The sequence below is a fragment of the Myotis davidii genome, unplaced genomic scaffold, assembly GCF_000327345.1.
Source record: "Myotis davidii unplaced genomic scaffold, ASM32734v1 scaffold143, whole genome shotgun sequence".
NCBI lineage: Eukaryota > Metazoa > Chordata > Mammalia > Chiroptera > Vespertilionidae > Myotis > Myotis davidii.
This window is the reverse complement of record NW_006294876.1, coordinates 3,456,696-3,481,951: the sequence shown is the minus strand read 5'-3', so window position 1 is coordinate 3,481,951 and position 25,256 is coordinate 3,456,696. Positions and strand designations below refer to the sequence as shown.

General features: G+C 46.7%; 1 protein-coding gene across 1 annotated transcript in view; it reads left to right on the top strand.

The window, feature by feature from the left end:
- The window catches only part of TRIO (trio Rho guanine nucleotide exchange factor), a 205,763-nt gene that overhangs the window by 9,674 nt on the left and 170,833 nt on the right, over positions 1-25,256 (top strand). The window contains 5 exon segments of the mRNA XM_015567633.1: positions 4,569-4,761; positions 7,609-8,121; positions 10,395-10,517; positions 12,478-12,669; positions 19,740-19,871. Of these exon segments, the coding sequence (XP_015423119.1) occupies positions 4,569-4,761; positions 7,609-8,121; positions 10,395-10,517; positions 12,478-12,669; positions 19,740-19,871 (1,153 nt within the window).

The following is a 25,256-nucleotide window of genomic DNA, read 5'->3' as shown; positions in this document are numbered from 1 at the left end:
TATGATGTTAATCTATACTTCGGTAAGATTACTCACGTACCCGCCCAGCGCAGGGCCTCAGGTCCCGTAGCTGCCTCAGAAGTAGCACTCTAATTTCCATCTTTTGCATCCGCTCCCCTCCCTTCCTTCTGTTATTTTCCCTTTGATGTGTTCTGAGCCAGATCAGCACGTTTTTCTCCTGCGCGGCCTCTAGGTTGTCTGTGCCTCTCAGAGCGTGGCCCCCAGAGTTAAATGTAATGTGATCTGGGAGAGGTGAGGAGTTGAGGTTTCTTACTTGGATCACCTTCCATTCCCCTCCCCCTTCTTAAAAAAAAAAAGGAGTAACAGTGATTTTCAAAGAATGCATGTGCAAGGAGACTGCCTATGGAATGAGTGCAGGAGAAGCAAGTCGCAGCAGAACTTGTTGCTGGTGTGGTGGGGATTCCTGCCCAGCCATGAAATAACAGTGGGCTTGGTACATCTCTAGGTGTTCATTGTTCTTATTGCTTGAATTATATGAATTATGCTCTAGAACATTAAAATGATTTTTAGCAGCTAAATGGATAAAATACTCCCCCTCTCTTTGGTCCCTAATGAAATAATGTGGAGACTTTGAATGAATTCAGTCATGAACTTTCATATAAGAAGGGACTTTATTTTTTAATTGTTTAAAGTATTACATATGTCTCCATCCCCCCCCCCATTAACCCCCCCCTGATTGACACCCCCCACCAAACCATTTCCATCCCGGGCAAGCCCCCACTGCCCCAGAGTCTGTGTCCATTAGTTATGCTAATATACATGCATTCAAATCCTTTGGTTGATCTCTAACTCCCCCCTCCCCCCGCCTTCTCTCTGAGGTTGGACAGTTTGTTCAGTGTTACCTTGTCTCTGGATCCATTTTTGTTCATCAGTTTATGTTGTTCATTATATTCCACAAATGAGTGAAATCATGTGATATTTATCTTTCTCTGACTGGCCTATTTTGCTTAGCATCATGCTCTCCAGTTCCATCCATGCTGTTGCAAATGGTAAAAGTTCCTTCTTTTTTACAGCAGCACAGTATTCCATTGTGTAGATATATCACTGTGTTTTAATCCACTCATCTGCTGATGGGCACGTAGGCCGTTTCCAAATCTTAGCTATGGTGAATTGTGCTGCTATGAACATAGGGGTGCATATATCCTTTCTCATTGGTGTTTCTGGTTTCTTGGGATATATTCCTAGAAGTGGGATCTCTGGGTCAAATGGGAGTTCCATTTTTAACTTTTTGAGGAAACTCCATATTGTTTTCCATAGTGGCTGCACCAGTCTGCATTCCCACCAGCAGTACACGAGGGGTCCTTTTTCTCCGCATCCTCGCCAGCACTTGTCGTTTGTTGATTTGTTGATGATAGCCATTCTGACAGGTGTGAGATGGTACCTCAAGAAGGGACCTTCTTTATCTAGGACAGTAGTTCTCAACCTTCCTAATGCCGCGACCCTTTAATACAGTTCCTCATGTTGTGGTGACCCCAAGTTCATTGTTACAAATTGAACATAATTAAAGCATAGTGATTAATCACAAAAACAATATGTAATTATATATGTGTTTTCCGATGGTTTTAGGCGACCTCTGTGAAAGGGTCGTTCGACCCCCAAAGGGTCGTGACCCACAGGTTGAGAACCGCTGATCTAGGAACTAAAGAAAGTAGAGTTTCTCTTTTTCAGAGACGTGTGTTGAGAAGGGACCTCTGTTTTATCTAACTTTTCTGTATTTCATAGATAAAATGAGGTTCTTTGATAAAACTGCCAACCAAGCTGGTAAATAAGTCACACTTTCCAGTGTGCTAGTTAATATGTCTTCACAGCGAAGGAGTAGCAGTAGCCCACCTCCTGTTGCTAACTGCACACGTTCCTTAGCTGCTCACATACAGAACTGGGTTCGGGAAGGTTTGCAAGCCACGATTTTCCTAATAGTGACTGGCTTTGAACTTGGTAAGGACGGATGGATTGAAAGGGTGTGCACTCCCAGCCCAGTTCCTGTGTAGTTTTCATTTCTCGGGACGTCACGGGTGCTAACAGTTTGATTGTGGAGGAAGGGGAGTGGTTAATCCTTCTGTAAACGGTGCAGGCTCAGGGTACCTTCTGGTTGGGTCCTTCTTCGGCTTGTTCCTGTTGTTAAGCCGGGAGTTATTCGGGATTCGTTTTAAGCCCCTTTCAAGTGGAGGACTTTGCAGTTGTGTGTACACACCATGCGGGGCTATGTGAGGAGGAAGCCAGGCTGCCGGAGAGTTTGTCTGCATACGGTGACGACTGATGTTTAAAGCGCAGCCTCCCAAACGGCAGCTAATCACCCCGAGAGGCTGCAGTCTTCCTCCGGCTTGTGGGGCAGCAGAGCTGGGAGCTGGAGCAGAACCCGCCAGCAGGTCAGGCTTCCTCCTGCCCAGGAGCCCTGGCGTGTCTACGAAATGGGACAGTGCACTGCTCACCCCATTAGAGTTCAGGGAGGTCCAGGAATGAACTGTGACTTCATTTCAGCGACTCGGGAGGTTTTCTGGAAGCCCTGCTCGCCTCTAGTGGTTCTCAACCTTCTGGCCCTTTAAATACAGTTCTTCATGTTGTGACCCAACCATAAAATTATTTTCGTTGCTACTTCATAACTGTAATGTTGCTACTGTTATGAATCGTAATGTAAATATCTGATATGCAGGATGGTCTTAGGCGACCCCTGTGAAAGGGTCGTTCGACCCCCAAAGGGGCCGCGACCCACAGGTTGAGAACCGCTGCTCTAGGATTTGTGAGGGAGGCCTTTGATGCCTGGATTGTGGCCCAGGACCTGCTTGAGACCGGAGAGCTGACAGCATAGCATGAGGCGTGCATGAGCCCAGTGTTAACTCCCTTCAATTCATGGTCATAGGCGTAGGTGACTGATGAATGAGATCTTTCCTGCAGTTCTCCACACGTGAGTGATAAGCTAGGCTGGTGGGTCCATCGTTTTCTCTTTATGGCTTCAACACTGTGTTCCTCGGACTGTGAGCCGCCATCTACTCGGGTTCTGCCCCCACAGACTTTTTCAGAATATTTTTGTGAAAAGCCTTTTATACTGAGGTAGTTGTCTTAGGAACTTTACATTGGAGAACTTGGCATGTCAGTTACTCCCATGGTATGAATCAAGGTAAGGAAAGAATGTGTGTGTGTGTGTGTGTGTGTGTGTGTGTGTGTGTGTGTAAAGAAGGGAGGGAGGGAAGAGGAGTGAACTCATGCAAGAGAGCATGAAATTGGTTTTAATTTTTTGGCTTTTTAACATCACTTAATGATAGCAATTAGTTTTCTGAGTTTTTAATTTAGACTAATTTCTCATGGTGATTACACGAGGCAGAAAAAATGTCAGAGACCTTTTCTTAGTCCCAGTACATTCATGTTGGGTGAACACCTAAAATTCCCACTGGGTGGGTTGAGGCCTTGCGTGGATTTCCGTAGAGCTCACAGGCAGCCTTCCGGCTCGGGTCTGTGCCAGCAGCAGCAGCCTGCGTGGACCGAGTGTGCACCACGCGCCAGTGAGGGCAGGGCTGCTCTCCAGTGGGCAGCCGTGTAACACTGACGCTACAGCCCAGCGGGGCCAGGGTCCCCCCTGTCTCTAAGGACTCTGACTCCTGTTGTTTCTTCTTTATTACACAAGCGCATTATATATACTTACCATGTACTCGGGTTGGGACTTAACTAAATTAATCACTTTTGTTGCTTCATCGAGGTCACTCTAAAGAGAGCAGGCTCTTTGGTTGTTTTGTTGCGCTTTGAGCACGTGGGGAGGAGGAACACGGTGGCTCCTTGCTCTGCCCTGCTCTGTGCTGAGGGCCAGCACAGTTCCCACCATTTCACCCATCAGTGCAGCTGGTGAAAGGCAGATACTTACTGTGAAAATAGATTGGCCCCGAAGACTCAGCCAGAAGGGCGCCACAAATCCCCAGTCCAGGGCCCTGGGACAAGTCAAAGGGGACAAAGTGGGACATTGAAAAGCCCCAGCCGTTGCTGCCAGCTGCTGGCGGGGTAGTTTTCACGCCTGTGGCTGGGGAGTCTGGGGGCTGCTGCTGATGGTGTGACACCTCCACCTGGTTCTGTGCATGCTACCAGGGGGCGGCCCATCCAGTGCTCGCTAAGAACCTTTGCTGCAATAGTTGCGAGGCAGCAGCGTGTATGGTCAGTTAACACACAAAGGCGGTTTTTCTCCTAAAGAGGAGACAGGACAGGAAACCGTGAATACAAGATCAAGCTTTAAAGGTTTTCAGAGTTGGACCCTGTCCCCAGTCATCATCGCTCTGACGCACGCATAGCCAGTCTGTACTTCTATGACAAGGGAGGTGAGAGCGTCTGGTTCCCTGGGTAAGACCTGAGCTCTTTCTGAATCGATTCCACATCCTTCCATTCCTCTCCCTACCCCCTCGCAGTGCTGACCCGCAGTCAGGCTGTGAGTGCAGGGGGCACCCCTTCCCTTCAGTTTCCCTCCCAGACCAGGAGGAAGGCAGCAGAGCTGCGCCGCCCAGCGGGACTCTGCCCAGAAGAAGTGGCAAGAGGCGCGTGGCTTGAGCGTGTGTTTCCTTTCTCTCTAGTGAAGAAGTCTGCAAGCGAGGCTTCACGGTGATCGTGGACATGCGCGGGTCCAAGTGGGACTCCATCAAGCCCCTGCTGAAGATCCTGCAGGAGTCCTTCCCCTGCTGCATCCACGTCGCACTGATCATCAAGCCGGACAACTTCTGGCAGAAACAGAGGACTAATTTTGGCAGCTCTAAGTTTGAATTTGAGGTAACTTCCGTGTGTGGCCAGCCCAGCTACAACCACACCTATGGTTTAATGAAAAAAAAAAAAGATTTTTTTCCCCCCTTCTCATTGTAGGCTGGTATTAGATTTTTTAAAACCACATATTAGAGGGAACTGCATATCTTGTGTACATATGTGAAATTAGTTATGGCATGAAGTAACAAAAGTGGGCTCATTTATCGTGTCATCCTAGTGGGTCGCTTACCAAGGTGGGTTTGGGTGGCTCGTGAGGACGCTGTCTTGCAGACAGCGTATACAGCATTAATTTGTCTTCTTTCTACCATCACCACTCCTTCAGTTTCCAAGGCTCTGACAGGTTTGGTGCGGCAGTTTAATGAGCTGATTAGCGGAAGAAAGTGTCTGGCCAACTTGAAACTGGATTCATGCCGTACATATTCTGTAATAAAATTTGAAAATTTTCTAATAATATATTATAATAACTTTTGGTTCAATAGATTGCTTCTTCTAGCACCTTTTCCCTAAACATTAGGGTTCAGTGACTATATTCATGTATTTTAAGGTAAACAGTGTGGGGGTGCAAAAAATAATTTTTACCCCGCCATTCTACGTTTTCCGGCTGGTCTAATAATCTAATTAACAGGAGACAGGACTACAAGAAAATGTCCAGAATGTATCCCGGATGTATATGCAGGAGTGCCGTGAGGCTGAGGCCTGCAGACGCATTGGGAAGTTGAGGTTTATATACCATCCTGGACAAAGAAGGGGGAGGCAGGGTCTGGGATGCCAAAGGGAAAGCAGGTGGTTTGCAGGTCGCTGAGAAAGAGCAAACATGTAGAGTTCTTGCTGGGCCCCCAGAACCAGTGGGACGCAGAGGGGAGTCCAACAAGCAGCTCTGCCAGCCCCCTCCCCTCCCGGTAGTTTGTATCCTGGCGCCAGGTGATGCTCTCTTCCTTCAAGCAGCTTTTTCTCTCTGAAGCAAGTGAAGGGTCAGCAGTTTTTTCTGAGCTTATTGTTTCTTAATAACCAGCTTAAAATCCATGTCCCAAAAGGCATATTTTGAGGCAGCAAAACGTTGGTCCCCCTCAGAGCAATAATGGTATTAAACACATCGCCCAGTGTTAATCCTCAAGCCTATGTGACCTGTTACCCTCTTCAAAGTGGTGTTACTTCCATTTTTAAATCTCTTACCCTGCAACTGATTTTCCATCTGAAATCAGAATTTACTTTTGATTTGAAATTGTGTTGAAGAGATTTAGGTGAAACATGAAACCAGTAAGCCTTTATCTTCATATACAATTAGAAGTGATTTCGGAGGACAATATATTGGGTCTTACTATTTTCTTGATGTCACATTTAAAGTGTGTTGCATTTACTGATACATGTTTTAAGCAGACGAATGGTTTGGCAAAATAATTCGCGCAAGGTTTTGCTAGTTGAAATTTGATCTGTCCCCTGGCCTTCGAGGTTACCGAGACCGGTTTTTCCATTGAACTTGTTTGCCCCCAGGGACGTTATTAAAAGTCCAGGCAGATGAGACGGGAGTGAACTGCAGTCACGTGGCAGCAGAAGTGCTTGCTAAGGAGCAGCCCCTCTTTGTAGCTTGGCTGCCTTCGCGGTTTCTTACGCCAAACGGCACCGAGGTACAGGCGTAGGTTTCTCTAAGGCTGGAGGTGCAGGTGGGACTCCACCCGCCTTTTTCTCTTTCCTCTTTTGGTTCTAGGCCATGGATCTTCCTCCTTTACCTTTGTCGTTGCATTTAATCACCCCACCCTCCGATGCTTTCCTTGAAGCATAATTCTTACCTAATCCTGCAGCAGGTCTGACAGGTAGGGTGAGGCCAGGATTTCCTGTTTAGGTTGTAATTGACTAAAACTGTATCACAGTGCAACACTTGTACTGCTCAGAATCTAGCGAAGAAACCTTCTGTCTTTACCTTTGTGAAAAGAGCTTCTGCCAGCTTTCTGGCTAACCCTTGTATGTTTTCTACATTTTAAAAAGCCATTCATGTCCGCTGAGGTGTTACCTGACGGGAGGTGGAGTTTAGGAAGGGGAATGGTGAGGGTGGTCTGGTTGGAGCAGCGCTGGTCCGTCCCTTAACAAGCAGCCCCCACACAAGTGTCCTTAGTGGGAGGTGGTGCTCCAGAGGGATTTTGGGGCCCACGAACAGAATGCAAGCGTGACTGCGGGGAGACGGAAGCCTGGGCAGAGTTCTCTGCTGGGAGTGAGATGGTGGACGGGTGTGGATGAGGAAGGCTGTCTCGCCAAAAGGGAAATGTCAGACGTGCTCTGTTCTTGGCAATTTGACACATTTCCTGGTTGATGTGCCTAAAATCGAGGGTTAGTGTCCACATTCTTGGAAAGAAATCTAATATCTTTTTAAAAAATATATATTTTATTGATTTTTTACAGAGAGGAAGGAAGAGGGATAGAGAGTTAGAAACATCGATGAGAGAGAAACATCGATCAGCTACCTCCTGCACACCTCCCCACTGGGGATGTGCCCGCAACCAAGGTACATGCCCTTTACCAGAATCGAACCTGGGACTCTTCAGTCCGCAGGCCGACGCTCTAGCCACTGAGCCAAACTGGTCAGGGCGAAATCTAATATCTTTAGCTCTCATGAAATACATATAAGTCTAAAATTTTAGATATTCCAAGTAACATACATGTGTTGCTCTAATGGGTTTATTTTCACCAACTATACTGTAGGGCTTCATTTACTTATATCTATGGGGCCAGAACAAGGTATGTTATGTTTTCTATAAATAGATGACCTGCTTTAAGTTTGAAGATCTGTGCCTAAACTGTTTTATGCTAACTAAGACCATACAGAGTTGGTTCATCTTCTCATACCTGTTTTTTTCTCCTAAGACAAACATGGTCTCTTTAGAAGGCCTTACCAAAGTCGTCGACCCTTCTCAGCTAACTCCCGAGTTTGACGGCTGCTTGGAGTACAACCATGAGGAATGGATTGAAATCAGAGTTGCTTTTGAAGATTACATTAGCAACGCCACCCACATGCTGTCCCGGCTGGAGGAGCTTCAGGACATCCTGGCCAAGAAGGAGTTGCCTCAGGATTTGGAGGGGGCTCGGAACATGATCGAGGAGCATTCCCAGCTGAAGAAGAAGGTGATTAAGGCCCCCATCGAGGACTTGGACTTGGAGGGACAGAAGCTGCTCCAGCGGATCCAGAGCAGCGACAGCTTTCCCAAAAAGAACTCAGGGTCAGGCAACGCAGACCTGCAGAGCCTCTTACCCAAGGTGTCCGCCATGCTGGACCGGCTGCACTCCACGCGGCAGCATCTGCATCAGATGTGGCACGTGCGGAAGCTGAAGCTGGACCAGTGCTTTCAGCTGCGGCTGTTTGAACAGGATGCTGAGAAGGTAAAGGAGAGGGAGAGGGATGCTCAAAGGGAGGACACAGGGAAGCTTTCTGGATCGTTTGGTCTAGAGCAGTGGTTCTCAACCTGTGGGTTGAGACCCCTTTGGCGGCTGAACGACCCTTTCACAGGGGTCGCCTAAGACCATCCTGCATATCAGATATTTACATTACGATTCATAACAGTAGCAACATTACAGTTATGAAATAGCAACGAAAATAATTTTATGGTTGGGTCACAACATGAGGAACTGTATTTAAAGGGTCAGAGGGTTGAGAACCACTGGACTAGAGAAAGGGCTGAGGCAGAGTAATCGACTCTCACGGTGTCGGTTAGAGACTAGAGACGGAGAGTGTCAGTTCCGGGACCGCCCCTAAATCTGCTTCCCATGGTCATTCCCTGTGCAGTGCAGTACTATTTTAGAAACTTCGAGTTGTTAATTACTGATAGTTTCAAATGCCTTTAAGATAGACAAGAATGATATCTTTGGCTAAAAGAGTGTATGTTTTATAGCATTATATTATTGAAAGCAATAGTATGTACAGGGTGTCCCTAAAAATGTATATACACTTTAACAGCTTATAGCTCAATTTTGAAAATTAAATGTATTTTAATAAACACTGCCTTATAATTACTCAAAGTGTGTGCATACATTTTTGAGGGGACACCCTGTATGTATGTCATTTGCTAATTTCTGCTCTTCCACACATACAAAGCCAGTGACAGTACACCATTCAGCTCTATTTTTAAAAGGGTGAATAATTAGTTGAAATTAATAGTTTCTGGGAAGTATAGGCAATAATAATAATTTATAGTCTCATATCTTATTCTTGTGCTCCAGATAAACCAACTACTCAGCGAGCATTCTTGCCAGTTATCGGCTAACTCAGTCTTAGCCATGGGAAAGCAGTGCACTTCTTTATGGGAATGTGATGCAAGCCATGGGTGTGGGTGAATTGGTCACTATTCATTTGACCTCATGGACTGTTTTTCATGGACAGGAGAATGTTTTGTAAAGTAAAACAAACAAAAAAACTACATTAGAAATAAAGGACCCTTCGAAAGGTGACCCTCCAGTACTGTTCTTTGGTAAGCTTTTCACATACCTGTCAGTGCACTTAGGTTTTAGGTGCTGCTTTGTCAAAGACACTGACTTCTAATTATTAAAAAACCCCACAAAACAGGTGGCCATCTCGGATTCTGCTTCAAGGCACAGTATCAGTGCTAACTGATAGGCGTTTATCCTATATAATAAAAGGGTTATATGCAAATCGACCGAACTGAGGAATGACCAGTCGCTATGATGCACACTGACCACCAGGGGGCAGACGCTCAATGCAGGAGCTGCACCCTGGTGGTCACTGCGCTCTCACAGGGGAGTGCCGCTCAGCCAGAAGCTGGGCTGACGGCTGGCAAGTGCAGTGGCCCACCTCTGCGGCAGCACTAAGGATGTCCGACTGTGGGGAGCAGGCCTAAGCCGTCAGTCGGACATCCACTGAAGGGGGGGGACCCCTGATCCAGTGCACGAATGTCGTGCACCAGGCCTCTAGTTTTTCTTTAAATGCTTTCCTTGTGAACAACGTAGTCTACATCCTTATTCAGATAGTCTCTCCATTATGTCCTTGTTAAATTTTTTCCCAATTCTTTTTATTTTCACAGTAAATTTTATTGTACTGTTTTGCCCAGGTTTTTTGTTGTTGTTGTTGTTGTTTACTTCTTGCATTCAAGAACATTATCTTATAGTCTTTGGCATTGCTATCACCAAAACCCACCCAGAGATGATAAATCCCTAGTACCTAACAGGTCTTTAGTTGAAGAGTAGTTTGGGCCATTAAGTAGTTCAGTATAGCTTGGGGGCTGGGTTGAGAGTCAAAAGATGAGTTTGTCATTAGCCTGGGGGACTTGAATATCTTTGCTCCATCCACCCTCATCTGTCAAAGGAACCATCTGTTAGATAAGATTTTCTTACAGGACCGGTTTGGCTAAAAGGGTGCTAACTTCTGAGACATCAAGAATCCTGGACCCAAATGCTGAGAGGTTATTGAGGAAGAACGTTGCCGGGCACATCTTTGGCCCTGTTCCCGGGTAAGATTTTCTTACAGGTCCTGCAGGTTCAGAACTGTGCTAACTTCTGAGACATCAAGAATCCTGGACCCAAATGCTGAGAGGTTATTGAGGAAGAACGTTGCCTCTTCTGCGTTTGGCCCTGTTCCCGGGTTCATGTCAGTTCATTTCTTTTTCCTGGAGTGATTCAGGTTGTCTTTTTCGTTCTGGTAGATGTTTGACTGGATCACACACAACAAGGGCCTGTTTCTGAACAGCTACACTGAGATTGGGACCAGCCACCCTCACGCTATGGAGCTTCAGACGCAGCACAACCACTTTGCTATGAACTGTATGGTAAGACTGCCGGGATAGTTGTATCCTGTGAGGGAAGGGATTTTAGGGAATGGGACACACACAGATCACATCCCAGCATGCAGCCAGGAGGCCATGTGGGCCTTCAGAGTTTCTGATTTGATGATAGCCGCTGACCTCCAATGTCCAGTTCTCAGTGCTCACAGTGTCTAAGTAGCTTGTTTTCAGTTTTCAACAAACAAAAATGTAAACAAGCAAATCAACTAACCAATGAAACTTGCACCAGCTACGTGGCCAGTTCACCATGGATGGTTTTGGTGCCCATTCCTGTGCTCCGCCCCTTGGAGCTGCAGGGTGCTGGGTGCCACCGTGTTCCCTGACCTGCGCCAGAAGTAATGGGGGTGTGGAGAAGGCACTCTGCGCAGACCAGCACTCTGTGAGCACAGTCTGTGTAAGGACATGAAAGTGATTCAGGAAACTAATGGGTTCGAGGGGCAATGGTACCCACAGTGGGTCCCACAGCAGAGCCGTCCACATGGACAGCTCGTGTCAGGATTCTAACCGAGGGCATCTCCTTGAACTGTTCCTCTTTAAGGGGACAGAGAAAGCAAAAATGAGCAAATGTCATTACCTGGCACTAGAGATAGAGCATGCGTATGCGAAGGGGCCAGGGACTTAAAGGACACTAGTTATAAGCATTAATGCCGCAGGAGCCAGGGAAGCCAGTTCCCTGCTGACTGTGGCCTTGACTGACTGTCACAAGCTCACAAAGTGTCCTCCCTCCCTGACACTGTCAACACCCCTCTGTTAGCTGAGTCTAGCTTGCACACGCAGCCCAGAAAAGTAATTCAGAGGCTGCATGCCGTCTGTGGCTCGCTGATCCCGGGCATAGGCGACTCCTCCTAGTTAGATTTGGGGCAGAAATGAGTAAAAGACTGTACAGGGGAAGAACGGACAAGTGGATACACTTTCTTGGGTGAGCTGCAGTCGAGGTAACAACCACAAGGCTCTTGCAGAGGTCTGGGTGCCAGGCCGTGGGAGGCTGGCCCACAGGACCAGTGTGGGAAGGGAAGAAAAATGTAGAGAAGTTTGGACAGGGAAGGTAGTGAGATGTAGGGGCAAGATTGGGAGGAGCCATAGTTGTGTCTGTGATTTGGGGGACTATAGAGAGCACAGTGTTCTGATGCGTCACAAAGCATCCTAAGTGTGTGAATACAACAGCCTGGGCTTTGTGGAAGGTGTGTATCCCCGCCCCAGCCTTGGCTGAAATGGGACTTCAAAGAAGATGGAAGGTGGAAAGGGAAATATCATAGCGAAAACCTGTTTTGCAAAAAGCGCAGTTTTTTTAAGCCTCGCTCCCTTATTTTTGCGGGACACGGGTGGACCTGAAGATAGGAATCTCAGCAGAGTAGAAAAGCTTGATTTAAAATTTGAACAAAGCATTGTTCTGTGTCCCAATTCATATTCCTTGGAGAAAGTGCATCCATTTAGAGAATATTTTCAGTTGGCACAAAAAAGAAGACTTGGATTTACGGAGAAAGGAGAGCTTGTTTTCACACAAATAGCCTTGGGTGGCTACGGACATATTTAGTGGTTTCTGGGTCCTAGTTAGAAGCGGAACGGTTGGGGTCCTGCAGTTCTGGGTGACTGCTCGTCAGGCGGCTTGCCATCTGGACCCTTGTCAGGACCAGGAGCCAGGAAGTGAGTAATAGAGTGTTTGTGTGCACACACTTGTGCTTTTGACTGCTCTGGCCTAACAAGATGCCTTTCAGCCCGTGGATGTGTAATTTTGCAGCCTGACAAACAGAAAGGGAACCAAAACTCAGAGCCCTCGGAAATCCAGACAGCAAATAGGTATACCATTCTACCAGGTGACTCTGCTGTTAAGAATATCACTTTTAAGCGAATAGGCCGTGTTTCGGGAAATTCTATGCATGTGTTTTAAAGGAAGCCTCCTGTTTGCCTTCCGCTAAGGAGCCCTCTCTTTCTGCCCCTTCCCCAGAACGTGTACGTCAACATAAACCGGATCATGTCGGTGGCCAATCGCTTGGTGGAGTCCGGCCACTACGCCTCTCAGCAGATCAAGCAGATCGCCAACCAGCTGGAGCAGGAGTGGAAGGCGTTCGCCGCGGCGCTGGACGAGCGCAGCACCCTGCTGGACATGTCCTCCATTTTCCACCAGAAGGCTGAGAAGGTCAGTGCCCGTCACGGGGTGGGACCACCCGCTGCCCCCCGGCACCTCCCCCCTGCGGCCAGATCCTTGGGGGGCTTTGTGTGGCACCGAATCACCTGAGCTCTGCCAATGGTCAGCTGGCTTACCCCTCGCTGTGCAACCTGAGGCAGGTGGTTTAGCCTCCCGTTCCTCCGTTTCTCACTTGTAAAGTGGAAATCAGTTGGCTTGAGAGGAGTTTTACTGTGAAAATGAGATGATTCATATTAGGTGCCCTGCAGAGCGCCTGGCATACATACGGTGGGTACTAACAAGTGGTAGCGCTGTTCGTTACCCCTCTCCTCCCTCTTTTCTCCCCCCTCCTCGTTATCACTGCAAGACTCTAATGAGGATGCTGTGGCAGCAGGTAACAGGATGCCCGGCTGTCAGGCTTAAACATCAGGCCTTTGCTTTCCTCCCAAAACAAGAAGTGACAAAGTATAGGCAGTTCTAGCCAGAGCCGATGCCAGGGCTGGGCGCTCGACCGTGCGCTCATGGTTACAGGATGTAGGCCACAGCTCCCAGCACCAGCCCTCCACTTGGTGTCCGGGGAGTGCAGGCTGGCAGTGCGTGTCGTCGCCCATCACTTTGATCAGGGAAACGTTACTGTCAGGAGATCCCTCCGCCCACTGCTTTCCGTAGTCCAGGACTGGGTGCGGGGAGGGGAGCGGGGGACCCAGCTTCTTAGCCCCACCGCTGTAGGCAGGCCCTGCCAGCAAGGGCTGGGCGGACATGGCTTTGGGGCAGGCAGCTTTCAGTGTCGATCACAATTTTTAATGATTTGCATGGATTCTAACACATTGGCTTCATTGGCTGATGTGCTCGTCGAAATATCTTACTTAAGAGGTAATCTGTAAGGTGTGCCTGTACCACTCCCCACACCTCCACAATCCTTTCCGCAAACAAACTGGCTGGAGCAAGCAGCTGTGGAGGCAGCAAAAGGAGAGCGATGCGTTCCTGACCGAGACGGCAGCGTGGAAGGTGTGCTGGACAGGGACCTTCCTTCGCAGGTGTTGACAGCACAGGAGCCTGTGGCCACCGGGAAGGCAGGTGGGGAAGAGGCAAACGGTTGCCTTATTTTAAAGGGAAAATACTGATAGAGCTTTTTGGGGGGAAACTGTATTTATAGGGATTTGCACTGATGACTATAAGAAGGAAATAGTATCTCTTTAATCTAGAAGTGGTCTCTGTTGAGGAATGAAGTCAGTTGAGGTAAAACCGAGGCCCCAGCTTGCCTAGCTTTGGGCAAGGCAGCTAGAATGTTGCACAAGACACTAATTAGTAGTGATCTCAACTGTAGAGACCTTTAAAATGTGAAGCAAGAGAGGAAACGGTGGAAAAAAACCTTGATCGCCTCATGTGAAAGCCAAGCTGTAAAAAGGAACTTTCAGGTTTCAGTAGGAAGATTTTTCTGCTTATTAATATGCATTTAACTAGTTTTATGATTAAAGGATAAGTAAAGGCCCCTCCCCACAAAAGTAGCTCTTTTAAAGTAATAGGAACCCCCTTCAGGATCAGCTAGCGGTGTCTGCAGGGCTCTGACCCGTTCCGGTCCCTGTCGTTGTGCTGTACGCTGGGCATTATTGTGGGTGGGCAGATGAGCTGTGTGCTGCCCACCTACGTGTCAGCCGGAGTGGGAACCTAGCGTGAGGGGCAGCAACCCCTGGAACTGGGGCTGGGATGTAAGTCGGTGGTGGGCGCCCAGAAAGGTATGTCAGGATGCTGTGAATAAATTGGAAGCAGCACAAGCCGTCTGGGTGAATGGCAGGGAGTCCGAAGCATAATAACACATAAGGAAAATCTCTTTCGTAAACATAGTGGGATTCAGGCTTGTAAATACACCCGGAAGATTACTTGCTGCTCTGACCTGCCTGAAAATAATCTAGAAGTGTGAGCGCCATGGGGCATTTTCCTCCGCAATGTTTTATTATTAAACATTTCATCCTTGTAGCAAAGTTGAAAGAGACTGGAGTGTTTTTCCTTGGATAAAATGAGTGGCTGTAAGTTATGGATTTGAAGGAAACTAAACTAGATGAATATATTGAACAGAATTTCTTGGTATCCTGCATAAACAATAGCAATGCTTGAGGTCTCCATGCAGATCAAGTGGATAAGCAATAGCAATGCTTGAGGTCTCCATGCAGATCAAGTGGCCAAAGAAGTTAAATCCGAGCGTAGGGACGAAGTGGCAGGTGAGGCAGGGCCCGGCATTGTGGATGAACCTTGATGATGTCCTCAGAAAGTATTTCCTTCCCTCAAGCGAAAATGCAGTGTGTATCTTCCCTTCACTGAATAACAGTATGATCCTTGAAATTCTGATGCGGAGAAGGTCACATTTACTAACATGGCTTTCCTCTCCCAGGAGAGCAGTTCCAGGACTAGGCCAGCTTTGTCCCTTCTTTTTAAATGCTTTACCTTCCAGTGATGCGTAAGCTGTTTTCCTGACCTCAGGAGGGAAAGGACCAGAAACTTTGGACGTCACAGGCTAGAGGTCCATCATAGCCACCTCTCTGAACGCCATCAGAATTCTCATTAAGAATTTCAGTCTTTTCAAGGGAACATAGGGCTCAAATACGCGACCCTGTGCGAGTGGTCAAATGACAGGAAGAGGCCTCCCCTCTCGGGACAGAGCTGCCAGGGAGGGACACGTGTGTGCTGAGCTCCCCGCCTCGCTCCTCTCTCTGTGGATGCTCTGGTGTTGGTATTTGCTTGTGGGTTCATGAACATGAACCTAGAAGTTAGAACTATAGGAGAATGATGTTTTGTAGATGTTCTGCTTTCGGAAGATGCCTGGGCCACTCTGTCTCATGTCCTCATCTCCAGGATATCAGTTTGTCAGTGTGGGGGCATGACCTCTCTGTCAGCACTTTCACCAGCAGATGGCGCTGAGGGCTCCAGCTTTCACTTTCTGGTCATGTAGTATAGCCACTGGACAGCCCCTTCCTATTAAAAGCTCCCAAGGCAAATGTTATTAGAATTACATTTTTGTAACATAAAGAAATAAAGTGACTTGGTTTTACTGCACCTTAAAGTCTCCCATTTTTACTATTAAATAATGTGATCTCGAGCCACACTGTCAGTATGTAGCCCAGTCAGCACATGTGGCTACTGAAGTTCCTTCACATTCACTAAAATATATTAACAAGGTAATTTGAAAGCTGAACGAAATGGAATTCACTTCCTTAGTCACAGGATGCACAGTGCGGACGCTCAGGAGCACGTGGGCTTGTGGCCACGTTTACTAGGCGGAGCAGGTCACAGGGCCGTCACTGCCGAAGCGCCTGTTAGTGCTGATAGTGGCTGACCTTCCGAGGGACCCATAAGTCTGATCACCTTATTTATCTGTGACTTTAAGGGCCGCTGACCTGATAATATCCAAAAAGAAAGTAATAGCCAGTATTTGCATGGCTCTTTAAACTTCACAGCTCTTAACACAAAGCCTCATTTCCTCCTTCAGTCAGGCCTGTGAAGTACATGGGGCTGCTGTCCTTGTCCTTATGTTCTGTTTGGGGAGTGACTTGCCTGTGGTCTCAAAGCTTGGGCTTTCATTATTTGAAGTTTTCATTATGAAAATCTTTTAGTTCCTGAGATGACAGCACACGATTTCAGAAACAAGCTCTTAAAGGTTATAGAAGGAGCCTGACCAGTGTGGCTCAGTGGTTGAATGTTGACCTATGAACCAGGAGGTCATGGTTGGATTCCCGGTCAGGGCACATGCCCAGGTTGCGGCTCGATCCCCAGTGGGGATGTGCAGGAGGCAGCTGATCAGTGATTCTCTCTCATCATTCATTGATGTTTCTATCTATCACTCCTTCTCTCTTTCTCTCTGAAATCAATAAAAATATTTTAAAAAGAAATTATAAGTAAACTACTTTTACTATAGGCATTTGTAAAAGTTCTTGAATGTTTCTCTTTATTGGTTGCTTCAAAATTGGAGTTGACTATATTTCAGTTGTCATGTGGATACACCGACACACTAGTCTGACACTTCTGCTTACTGTGAAGTGTTATATAACTAAAACCGTCCCTGTTACATAGGAGGCGCATTGCCTCTTGGGAATATGTTGTAACTCTGCTTTGCTTGGGGTGTGCTGTAGTGACCCGTGTGCAGCAGCCATTAATTAGTGACTTAACCTGGTGATTTATTAATGATGCTGGTTAACCTCAGTCAACTCATAATTGAAAAAGGTTTATAATAACTTAATAATTGGTGTTAAATGCAATAATCAAAGAGGAGAGAGTGAAATGGAGATCAGGAATAGTTGGACTCATTCAACCTGACCTAATTGACATTTATAGAACACCCCACCCCAGAAATACTTAAAAATATGCCTAATGAGTCATGCCTGCATCTATGCAGAAGGGGAGCGGTAAAGTAAGTTATAACACTTCCATGGCCTTGAGGATGTGAGGCAGGTGCCACACGGGGGTGAGGAAATGCTCCCTGTGGGTGTGTGGTTTAGTCATGTTTGAAGCCAACAGAAACCACCTGCTATTCGATGGCACTTAATGCCTTATCATTGCTCTCAAGTCCTAAGATTTGCACGCAGATATTTTTCTGAGCCAGTACATAAATGATAAAGGGATTTTTATAAACAGTTGTTATTTGGATAGCTTGTCTATTTTAAGTTTCTAAAAAGTCCTAAGTACTTGGGAGGGCAGGTCAGTGACCCCATTTTAACTCGTCACCGCCGGCATCCCTGGTAAGCAGCAAGGCAGTGTAAACTAGGTGAAGCCCAGAGAAATGTGTCCCTGTCTAGTTGGCTTAACTGAGTTAGCATCCCTAATGGGGCCTTCTGCCGGCTTGCCTTTGACACTCAACATGATGCATGCTGAGAGGATCTCCCTAGGACATTTGGCAGTGGTTTCTCAGCTATTGATGAATTCTGGGGAAGTGGGGGTGGCCGCGGGGGGAGGGGGCTTTTGTTGTTGTTGTAAAAAGTCTGCAGCCTGCGACTGACACTCTTGTTTAACTTGCAGAGTGGGAGAGGCTGGCACGACCCTCGCCTCCCTCAGCCCACCCTTAGGTTCTGGCACACAGCCTAGGAGTTTGGAGGCCTTCATTGGGTTGTCTTTTAATCCTGTTTGTATTTGCTTTTGAAAAGGTAGAAAAAATGGTCCTGTTGCTCTTTCTGATGTTAGGTAAATGATTTCAGATGTTCACCATTAGCATTTTAAATTTTTTAATTACAGTTGTCATTCAGCATTATTTTGTATTAGACAATCATATTCGTTATAAAGTGCTCCCCCCAAGGTCTCAAGTACCCACCTGGCAACATGCATAGTTATCACACGATTATTGACTATATTCCCTGTGCTGTGCTGTACATCCCCACGACTGGTGTGTAACTACCAATTTGTGCTTTTTTATCTCTTTACCCTTTTCACCTATTCCGCAACACCCCCTCCCCCTGCAGCCATCTGTTCTCTGTGTCTGTGAGTCTGTTTCAGTTTTGTTTTGTTTATTTTGCTCTTTAGATTTCATATAAGTGAAAACATGATATTTGTCTGACTGATTTCATGTATCATAATACCCTCATACCCTCTTGGTTCATACTATCTCAAATGGTAAGACTTCATTCTTTTTTTGTGTCCAATATTCCCTTGTATATACAGGGTGGGGCAAAAATAGGTTTATAGTTATGGGTACACGAAACACAGAGTTTATTCTTGAATTAGTATTTATAATTGTTGTATTGTTTTCCATACAAGCAATGGTAAACCTACTTTTGCCCACCCTCTATGTACCACAGCTTTTTTATCTGTTTTGCTATTGATGGCCACTTCAGCTGCTTCCATATTAACATGGCAATTGATACAGGGGTACATATATTCTTTTGAATTGGTGTTTCGGGTTTCTTCAGATATATACCCAGAAGTGGAATGGCTGGGTCATAAGGCAGTTCCATTTTTAATTTTTTGAGGAACCTTCACACTGTTTTTCATGGTGATGACACCAATTTGCATTCCCACCAACAGTGCACTAGGGGTCCCTGTTCTCCACATCCTCACCAACACTTGTTTGTTGATTGATTGGTGGTAGCCATTCTGACAAGTGTGAGGTGACATCTGTTGTGGTTTTAATTTGCATTTCTCTGATGATTAGTGATGCTGAGCATCTATTCGTATGTCTATTGGCCAACTGTGTATCCTCTTGGAGAAATGTCTATTCAGGTCCTCTCCCAGTTTTTAATGGGATTTTTTTTTTAAGCTGTTGAGTTGTATGAGGTCTTTATAAATTTTGAATTTTAACTTTCTCTCGAATGTGTCATTGGTGAATATCTTCTCCCATTCAGTAGGTTCTCTTTTTATTTTGTTGATGGTTTTGCTGCGCAAAACCTTTTTAGTTCGATGTAGTCCTGTTTGTTTAATTTTTGTTTGTTTCTTTTGCCTGAAGAGATATATCAGAAAAAATGTTGCTCAGAGAGACGTCAGGGATTGGCTGCTTGTGTTTTCTTCTAGGAGTTTTCCAGTTTCGAATCTTACATTTAAAGCCTTTAATCCATTTTGAGTTTATTCTTATATGAGGTGTAAGAAGGGGGCTAAAGACAGTTGTTCAGTAAGTAGTATTGGGAAAATTGGACAGATATATGCAAAGTAATGAAACCATTAGCAACTGAATGAAAGAGGAAAGCAGGAGGGCTGGACGGCTCTGGGAGAGTTGCACTGCTATCCTGCTGGGTTGGAGGCTGACACAGCAGGGCAGTTAGAAATGTGAATTTAGCGTTGGAGTTGGAAGATTAACCGGCATGCCCAGAACAGCAATGCAGGGCAGAGCTGCTCCAGGTGCGCCCCTGGACCTGGCCCCAGAGACCCCCGAGGTCATCATTTCAGGTGCAGGTTCCCGGGCCCAGCCCCAGCTCTGCCAGAACCTAAACCAGGGGTGGATTCTAGGAATCCAGTTTGAGAATTCATGGGAGAGCCATTTGAGATGGAGATTCAACCAGGTTCTTAGAATGTCTCAACTACCCTTATTTCAAAACCACGTTAAAGAATAGCCACTTCTCACTATACATCGCCATTGATAGATATCATCTTTTTTTTAACCTTCCAAGTACATGAGCAACGTGGACTCGTGGTGCAAGGCCTGCGGAGAGGTGGACCTGCCCTCGGAGCTGCAGGACCTGGAGGACGCCATCCACCACCACCAGGGCATATACGAGCACATCACCCTGGCGTATTCCGAGGTAGGCGGGCCTCTCTACTACGTTTGCAAAGCAACGTTATTTTTGTGTCATAGCACGAAGGCTAGGGAAAAAGGAAGTTTGGGCTGGCCTACAAGAACCTTTTGATTTTTGAGTGAAACTTCAGTTTTATTGTAACTTTTGAACTTGAGTAGGGGGTGACAGCTAGTAAGGAAAAGAGGGTGGTGGTGGTTGGCAGTGAGCAGACCTTTCACGCCTGTGACACTGTGGGTGTCCTTTAGAGGGCTCAGGTTTTCATCTGCTAGTCTCTGAAACCCCGGTCTTCTTGTCTCCAGGTTTCAGGAAACACGTGTTTGCATGCTCTTCAGACTGGTCACACTCCAGTTAGCCCCCTGAGTGAGCGTTCCAGAAAAGAGGCAAACCCGATGCCGCCTCATGCTCTGCCTTGCAAAGCACACACTATTTTTTTTCAAATCTGAACGCTGCTCGCTGCTGTAGAAATCTCAGGGTAGTGTTATTATTTTAGGGTAAATTATTTCATGTAATTACCCTGGTTTATTTCTGCCACCTTCCTCTGTGCAGGCTTTGTTGTAAGGACTTTATATATTACTGCTCACAAGTCTGGGGCATGTACTGTATTATCCCTGCTGTTACAAACGAGGAAACTGAGGCTTAGCGAGGAAGTGACAGGTCAAGAGCTGTAGGAGGTGAAGCCGGAACGTGAGCCCTGACAGGTCGGCTTCACCTTCTCAGCTGCCTTCTGTCATATCATGTTAGTGATGATGACAACTATAGGTGGGTCAAGGCATGTCACTTGTGGGTCGTTTTTTTATGTTTTTATTGATTTCAGAGAGTGGAAGGGAGAGGAAGAGAGAGATAGATTGCCTCCTGCATGCCCCCTTCTGGGGGTTGAGCCTGCAACCCAGGCATGTGCCTTGACTGGGAATCAAACCATGACCTCCGGGTGCATGGGACAACGCTCAACGCCTGAGCCACGCTGTCCGGGCAGAGGGGGGCACAGAGTAGATGTTTAGTAAATCTTTAAATCCAAGTCTTCCTTGATGTGAACCACATCCACTGTGAAAGTCGTGGGAAGAAACTGGCCTTTTGTTTTGAGTCTGGCACCTCCTGCTTCCCCAAGAGGTTGGCACTCTCCTGTCCTAGGCCCAGGTCTCCTGGCCCCCAAGTGCCGAAGTGGGAATTAAACGTTTGCTTTGGAATGTGGTCAAACCTTCTTCCCCTGGAAGTTGATATCTACATGCTTGTTTCTCTTGCTCCCTTTGTGCCTAACAAGATCCCTTTATCTCTCAGCACTATTTTACGCTGTCCATGGAATTAAGAATAGTTACCTCTATAAACACTTCTTTTTTAAAAAAAATATATTTCATTGATTTTTTACAGAGAGGAAGGGAGAGGGATAGAAAGTTAGAAACATCGATGAGAGAGAAACGTCGATAAGCTGCCTCCTGCACACTCCCTACTGGGGTTGTGCCCGCAACCAAGGTACATGCCCTTGACTGGAATCGAACCTGGGACTTTTCAGTCTGCAGGCCAATGCTCTATCCACTGAGCCAAACCAGTTAGGTCTATAAACGCTTCTTAACTTTACATCAGTGTTTACTAGCTAGTTTGATTATCTAGTTTTTTTAGGAACCACATCAATAAGTGATAGCCTTTTTATGGTAAAAATGAGAATTGAACAGATCTGTAATTTTGTATTGCAGTGATTCATGAAGATTTTGTGTCAAATGCATTAAGTTCTTTCCCGCGTGTACTGTCTCTGTGCATTGTCTGATTTCGACCTGGAATATAGAAAGTGAATGGCCTGTTATCCACCGTGGAAGGGGGTCTTCCAAGGAGCTGGTTTTGATTTCAGTGATGGGTTCCTGCCCCCGTGGGACTGAGGAGCTCACACACAAGGGGACCAGGTTGGCAGGAGCTGGGCTGCAGCCTTTGCCTGCGTGACCCGACCATGTCATGCTCTGGCCCAGCTGCTGGTTCAGCCTGTCTGTTGCCCTGGGTACTGCTAGCAAAGCACAGAGTTTTCTCACTGTTACCACTACATTCTATGAAAAGGGCATCTTGACATGGGAACTGTGTTTACCTGTGGTGCCAATTCATTAGATTTCAAGTTGGCACTAATAATTCAATGGCACGTAGAGAGCTTCCCAAGCTGGGGTCTTAAACCACAGATTTAGTCTAAGTACTTGTTTGCAACTGCTCCATACACTCCAGGAGACAGTCATTTGAACCAGGTAAATGGAAAGATTTTCTATCTCTCTGCCTCTCTGAAATAAGTAAAAATATATTTTTAAAAAGAGAAAGTTTGCCCTTGATGAGCATTTTGTGAAGAGATATACTGATGTAACAGGTTCAGACTTCTCATGGCCTCCGCCCACATCCTCTGGTGACGCCTGCCGTGTCGGTGGCCACTGTGGTGGCTGTCTGACAATGGCACTTATTTCCATCACTCCTCTGTATTCATTGGGCGGCCTTTTCTGCGTAACAAAGAGCTTTATTCTCATGCATCCATTCATTCATTCAGTATGGATTTATGAAATCTTTTTTATATTCAATGGGCTATAATCCAATACTCTATTTGATGCCTAAATTGTCCACATTTGGCTAGCAGGAGTCCCTTTTTTGAGTTTTTGATACATCCATCCTTATCATTTTTGAGCATTACTTTGTGGCATACCAAGATGGTCCCCAACTCATCTTGTCCTTTCCCTGCATCGTCCCTGAGGTTAACCATCTCACCAAGAAGTTCTGGTTCCTGTGCTGTTGTGTGGTATTTAGAAACTAGGATCTGGGTGCTTGCGAGGGCTTGTCTACCTGTGGGTGTCAGTGCTTCTAGGCTCTCTGAGCAGTTAAGAGTCAGGAAATATGTATGTTAATGTCCATCCGTCCATCCATCTGTCCATCCATCCTTCCATCCATCCACACACATCCACAACTACTGCCCCATCTACCTGTGTCTATCTCTACTTTAAAACTGCGTGTGTTTTTACTGGTGCTTCCATTTCTGATCCGGTCCTCAGTTCTCTCCAGCTTTCCCCATCTGTTTATACATTCCTCCCAGACAGCAGTGAAACCGGCTCCCTCAGTGTATGAACGCATTTGTTTACTCAGTGCATTTGCTCAACCTCCCAACCTTTCTGCCTGGCCTCTGTGAGCCCCTCACCCTGCCCACCCACTTCCTCAGAATGCCTGGCACCATGTCCTCCATGCCAGGAGGGGCGGGGAAGAAAGATGGGAAGGAAGGGCTGTCATGCTTTTTAAGTGTTTTTGTTTTGTTTTGTTTATTTCCTAAATAAGTGGTTTTCTAACTTGGGTGTTCTGGTTAAGAGTGCAGTTTCTCATAACACATACCCCCCTCTTCCCATGAATCTCCAGCTCAATGGGCTCTTTTAGTGATTCAGCAACTGAGGCAGATGCTTCACAGACCACACACCGAGACCGCCTTCCCTGTCCCACAGGCGGCGGGTCTGCTCAGTGGACATCCATCCACGGAAGCTTCCTCTGCCTCTGTGGGTGCAGGGTCATTAAGGTTTGGGATTTTACAAGCAAGTCTTGCTCTTCCTTTTTCTTTTCTCTTGTCCTCTCCCTCCATCCCACAATTTTTCTCTTTCAACCGTGTCTGTAGTTTTCAGTATCTGATGATAGTAAGTTTGCAGTGGGAAATCAATCTTCCCCCCACTTTTTCCTCAGGACACAAACGCCTGCTTTTCTGTGTTTTAATTAGACCTGTCCCACGTTGTTCCGTTTGTGTTTTAGCAACAGGAGCATACTGTGCCTGGTAAACATCCCTTGCGGCAGCTCGCCAGGTTTGGGCTCGTTTGATGGAGTTGATCACAGGAGAGTGAAGCCATAGAAACGCCTGGGATAAGCTCTAGTTTTAGAAACAGCATAGAGACTGGTTATTTTTAACATTTCATTTTAAGCAAGCAAACTTATCAACTACTTTCTCAGCAATCTGAATTCATACAAATGACTATCTCATATGCCCATGCCATCCTGGAAACCTGAACATCAAGTATGGGATTGTGAGGCAAGACTGTGGACAGATCCATGCACCTGCTGAAGGTCCCGGCCCTGCAGCGCGGCCGGCGGTTCCTGGAGGAGAAGGGTGAAGCACCACATGTCTGTCCCGCTCCGATCCAGTGCGACTCCAGAGTTTAGTTTCTGCATCACTTTTCCTCAGTTTAGCAAATACGCTGACCTATTGCACACTTCGGCAGGCTTCATGGAAGGGGCTGATTTGCTGCCTGCACAGCGGGCCAAGCTCCTTTTTGAAGGCACTGGATACATGGTGATGTTGTGATTTGTGTTATTGGCATGGGAGAAAACAGACAGTCAAGTGCGTCCCCTGGCTAGTACGCTTACTGAGATCACGTGTCCGCGGTGTGTGTGGAAGCTCGTCTGCCTCACTCCAGAGGAACGCCCGGAAGCTGTTGATTCTGAGCCTCATTAAGTATTGCAGCATCGCTGGAGGTGTGCAGGTGCTGCCGTCAACGTTTGGCAGCACATCAGAGCCCACAGGCCGCACGCAGTCTCCCTCCTCCCCCCAGACAACGTGCAAGGTCTTGAAATCCAGGAGCGGAAAAGGTCAAGCCCACGCGGAATCTACAGAACACACGTGTTCTCTGCGTGAATCTGACTTACTACCTGGGCTACCCCAGCAGTTTCTGGTCTGTCTTGTTTCGGTTTTTCCTTTCTGGTAATCCCAGGTAGAGGTGTCAGAGTGAGACACAGTTAGGGTGACCTGGTTTTGAGTAAGAAACTAATAATCTAAAAGAAATAGTACAGCCCTCCACAAGCTGATGTCTAAGAACTCACCTGGGAAAGAACCGTCTCAGGGGGGGACCGAGAGCTCTGAGGGGAGCAGGCTGCCTTCCCTCTCTCAGGCGGCCTTCCTGAGGCTGGGAGAAGACCTTGGCTTAGGGGACCTTCCAGAAGGTCACTGGCCTGTGCTACTGGTAGGAGCTTCTCCATGCAGCCCTGTTACAGGTTTGACCTCCTTCCACAAAGGCGAAGTGTGCCCTTGTTTGGCTGAGGAGTGTCACTCTTAGCTACAAAATCAGCTTGAGAGTCACACTGACATCTTCACTCTTCCCGGCTCTGCTAAAACTGTTTTGGAGAATATTTACCTAAGAGTTGGAAAGGTTAGTGGTGGCTGTGAAAGCATTTCCAGGCTTAGCATGGAGGTCTGTGCACCGCAGGCCACAGCGAGCCAGCCCTGCAAGAGAGTCAAAACAGATGGTGTTGGTTTGGTCAATGCACATAGTGCAATTCATTTCGTCAAAGTTTTGAAGGACCACTATTTCTTTATGACAGGCTTTGTCTGGTCATTTCTAACCAAGTCTTTATGTATTTTGTGTATTTTGCCTGTCTGGGTTATATCTCTGGAAGAATATTTCCTACACT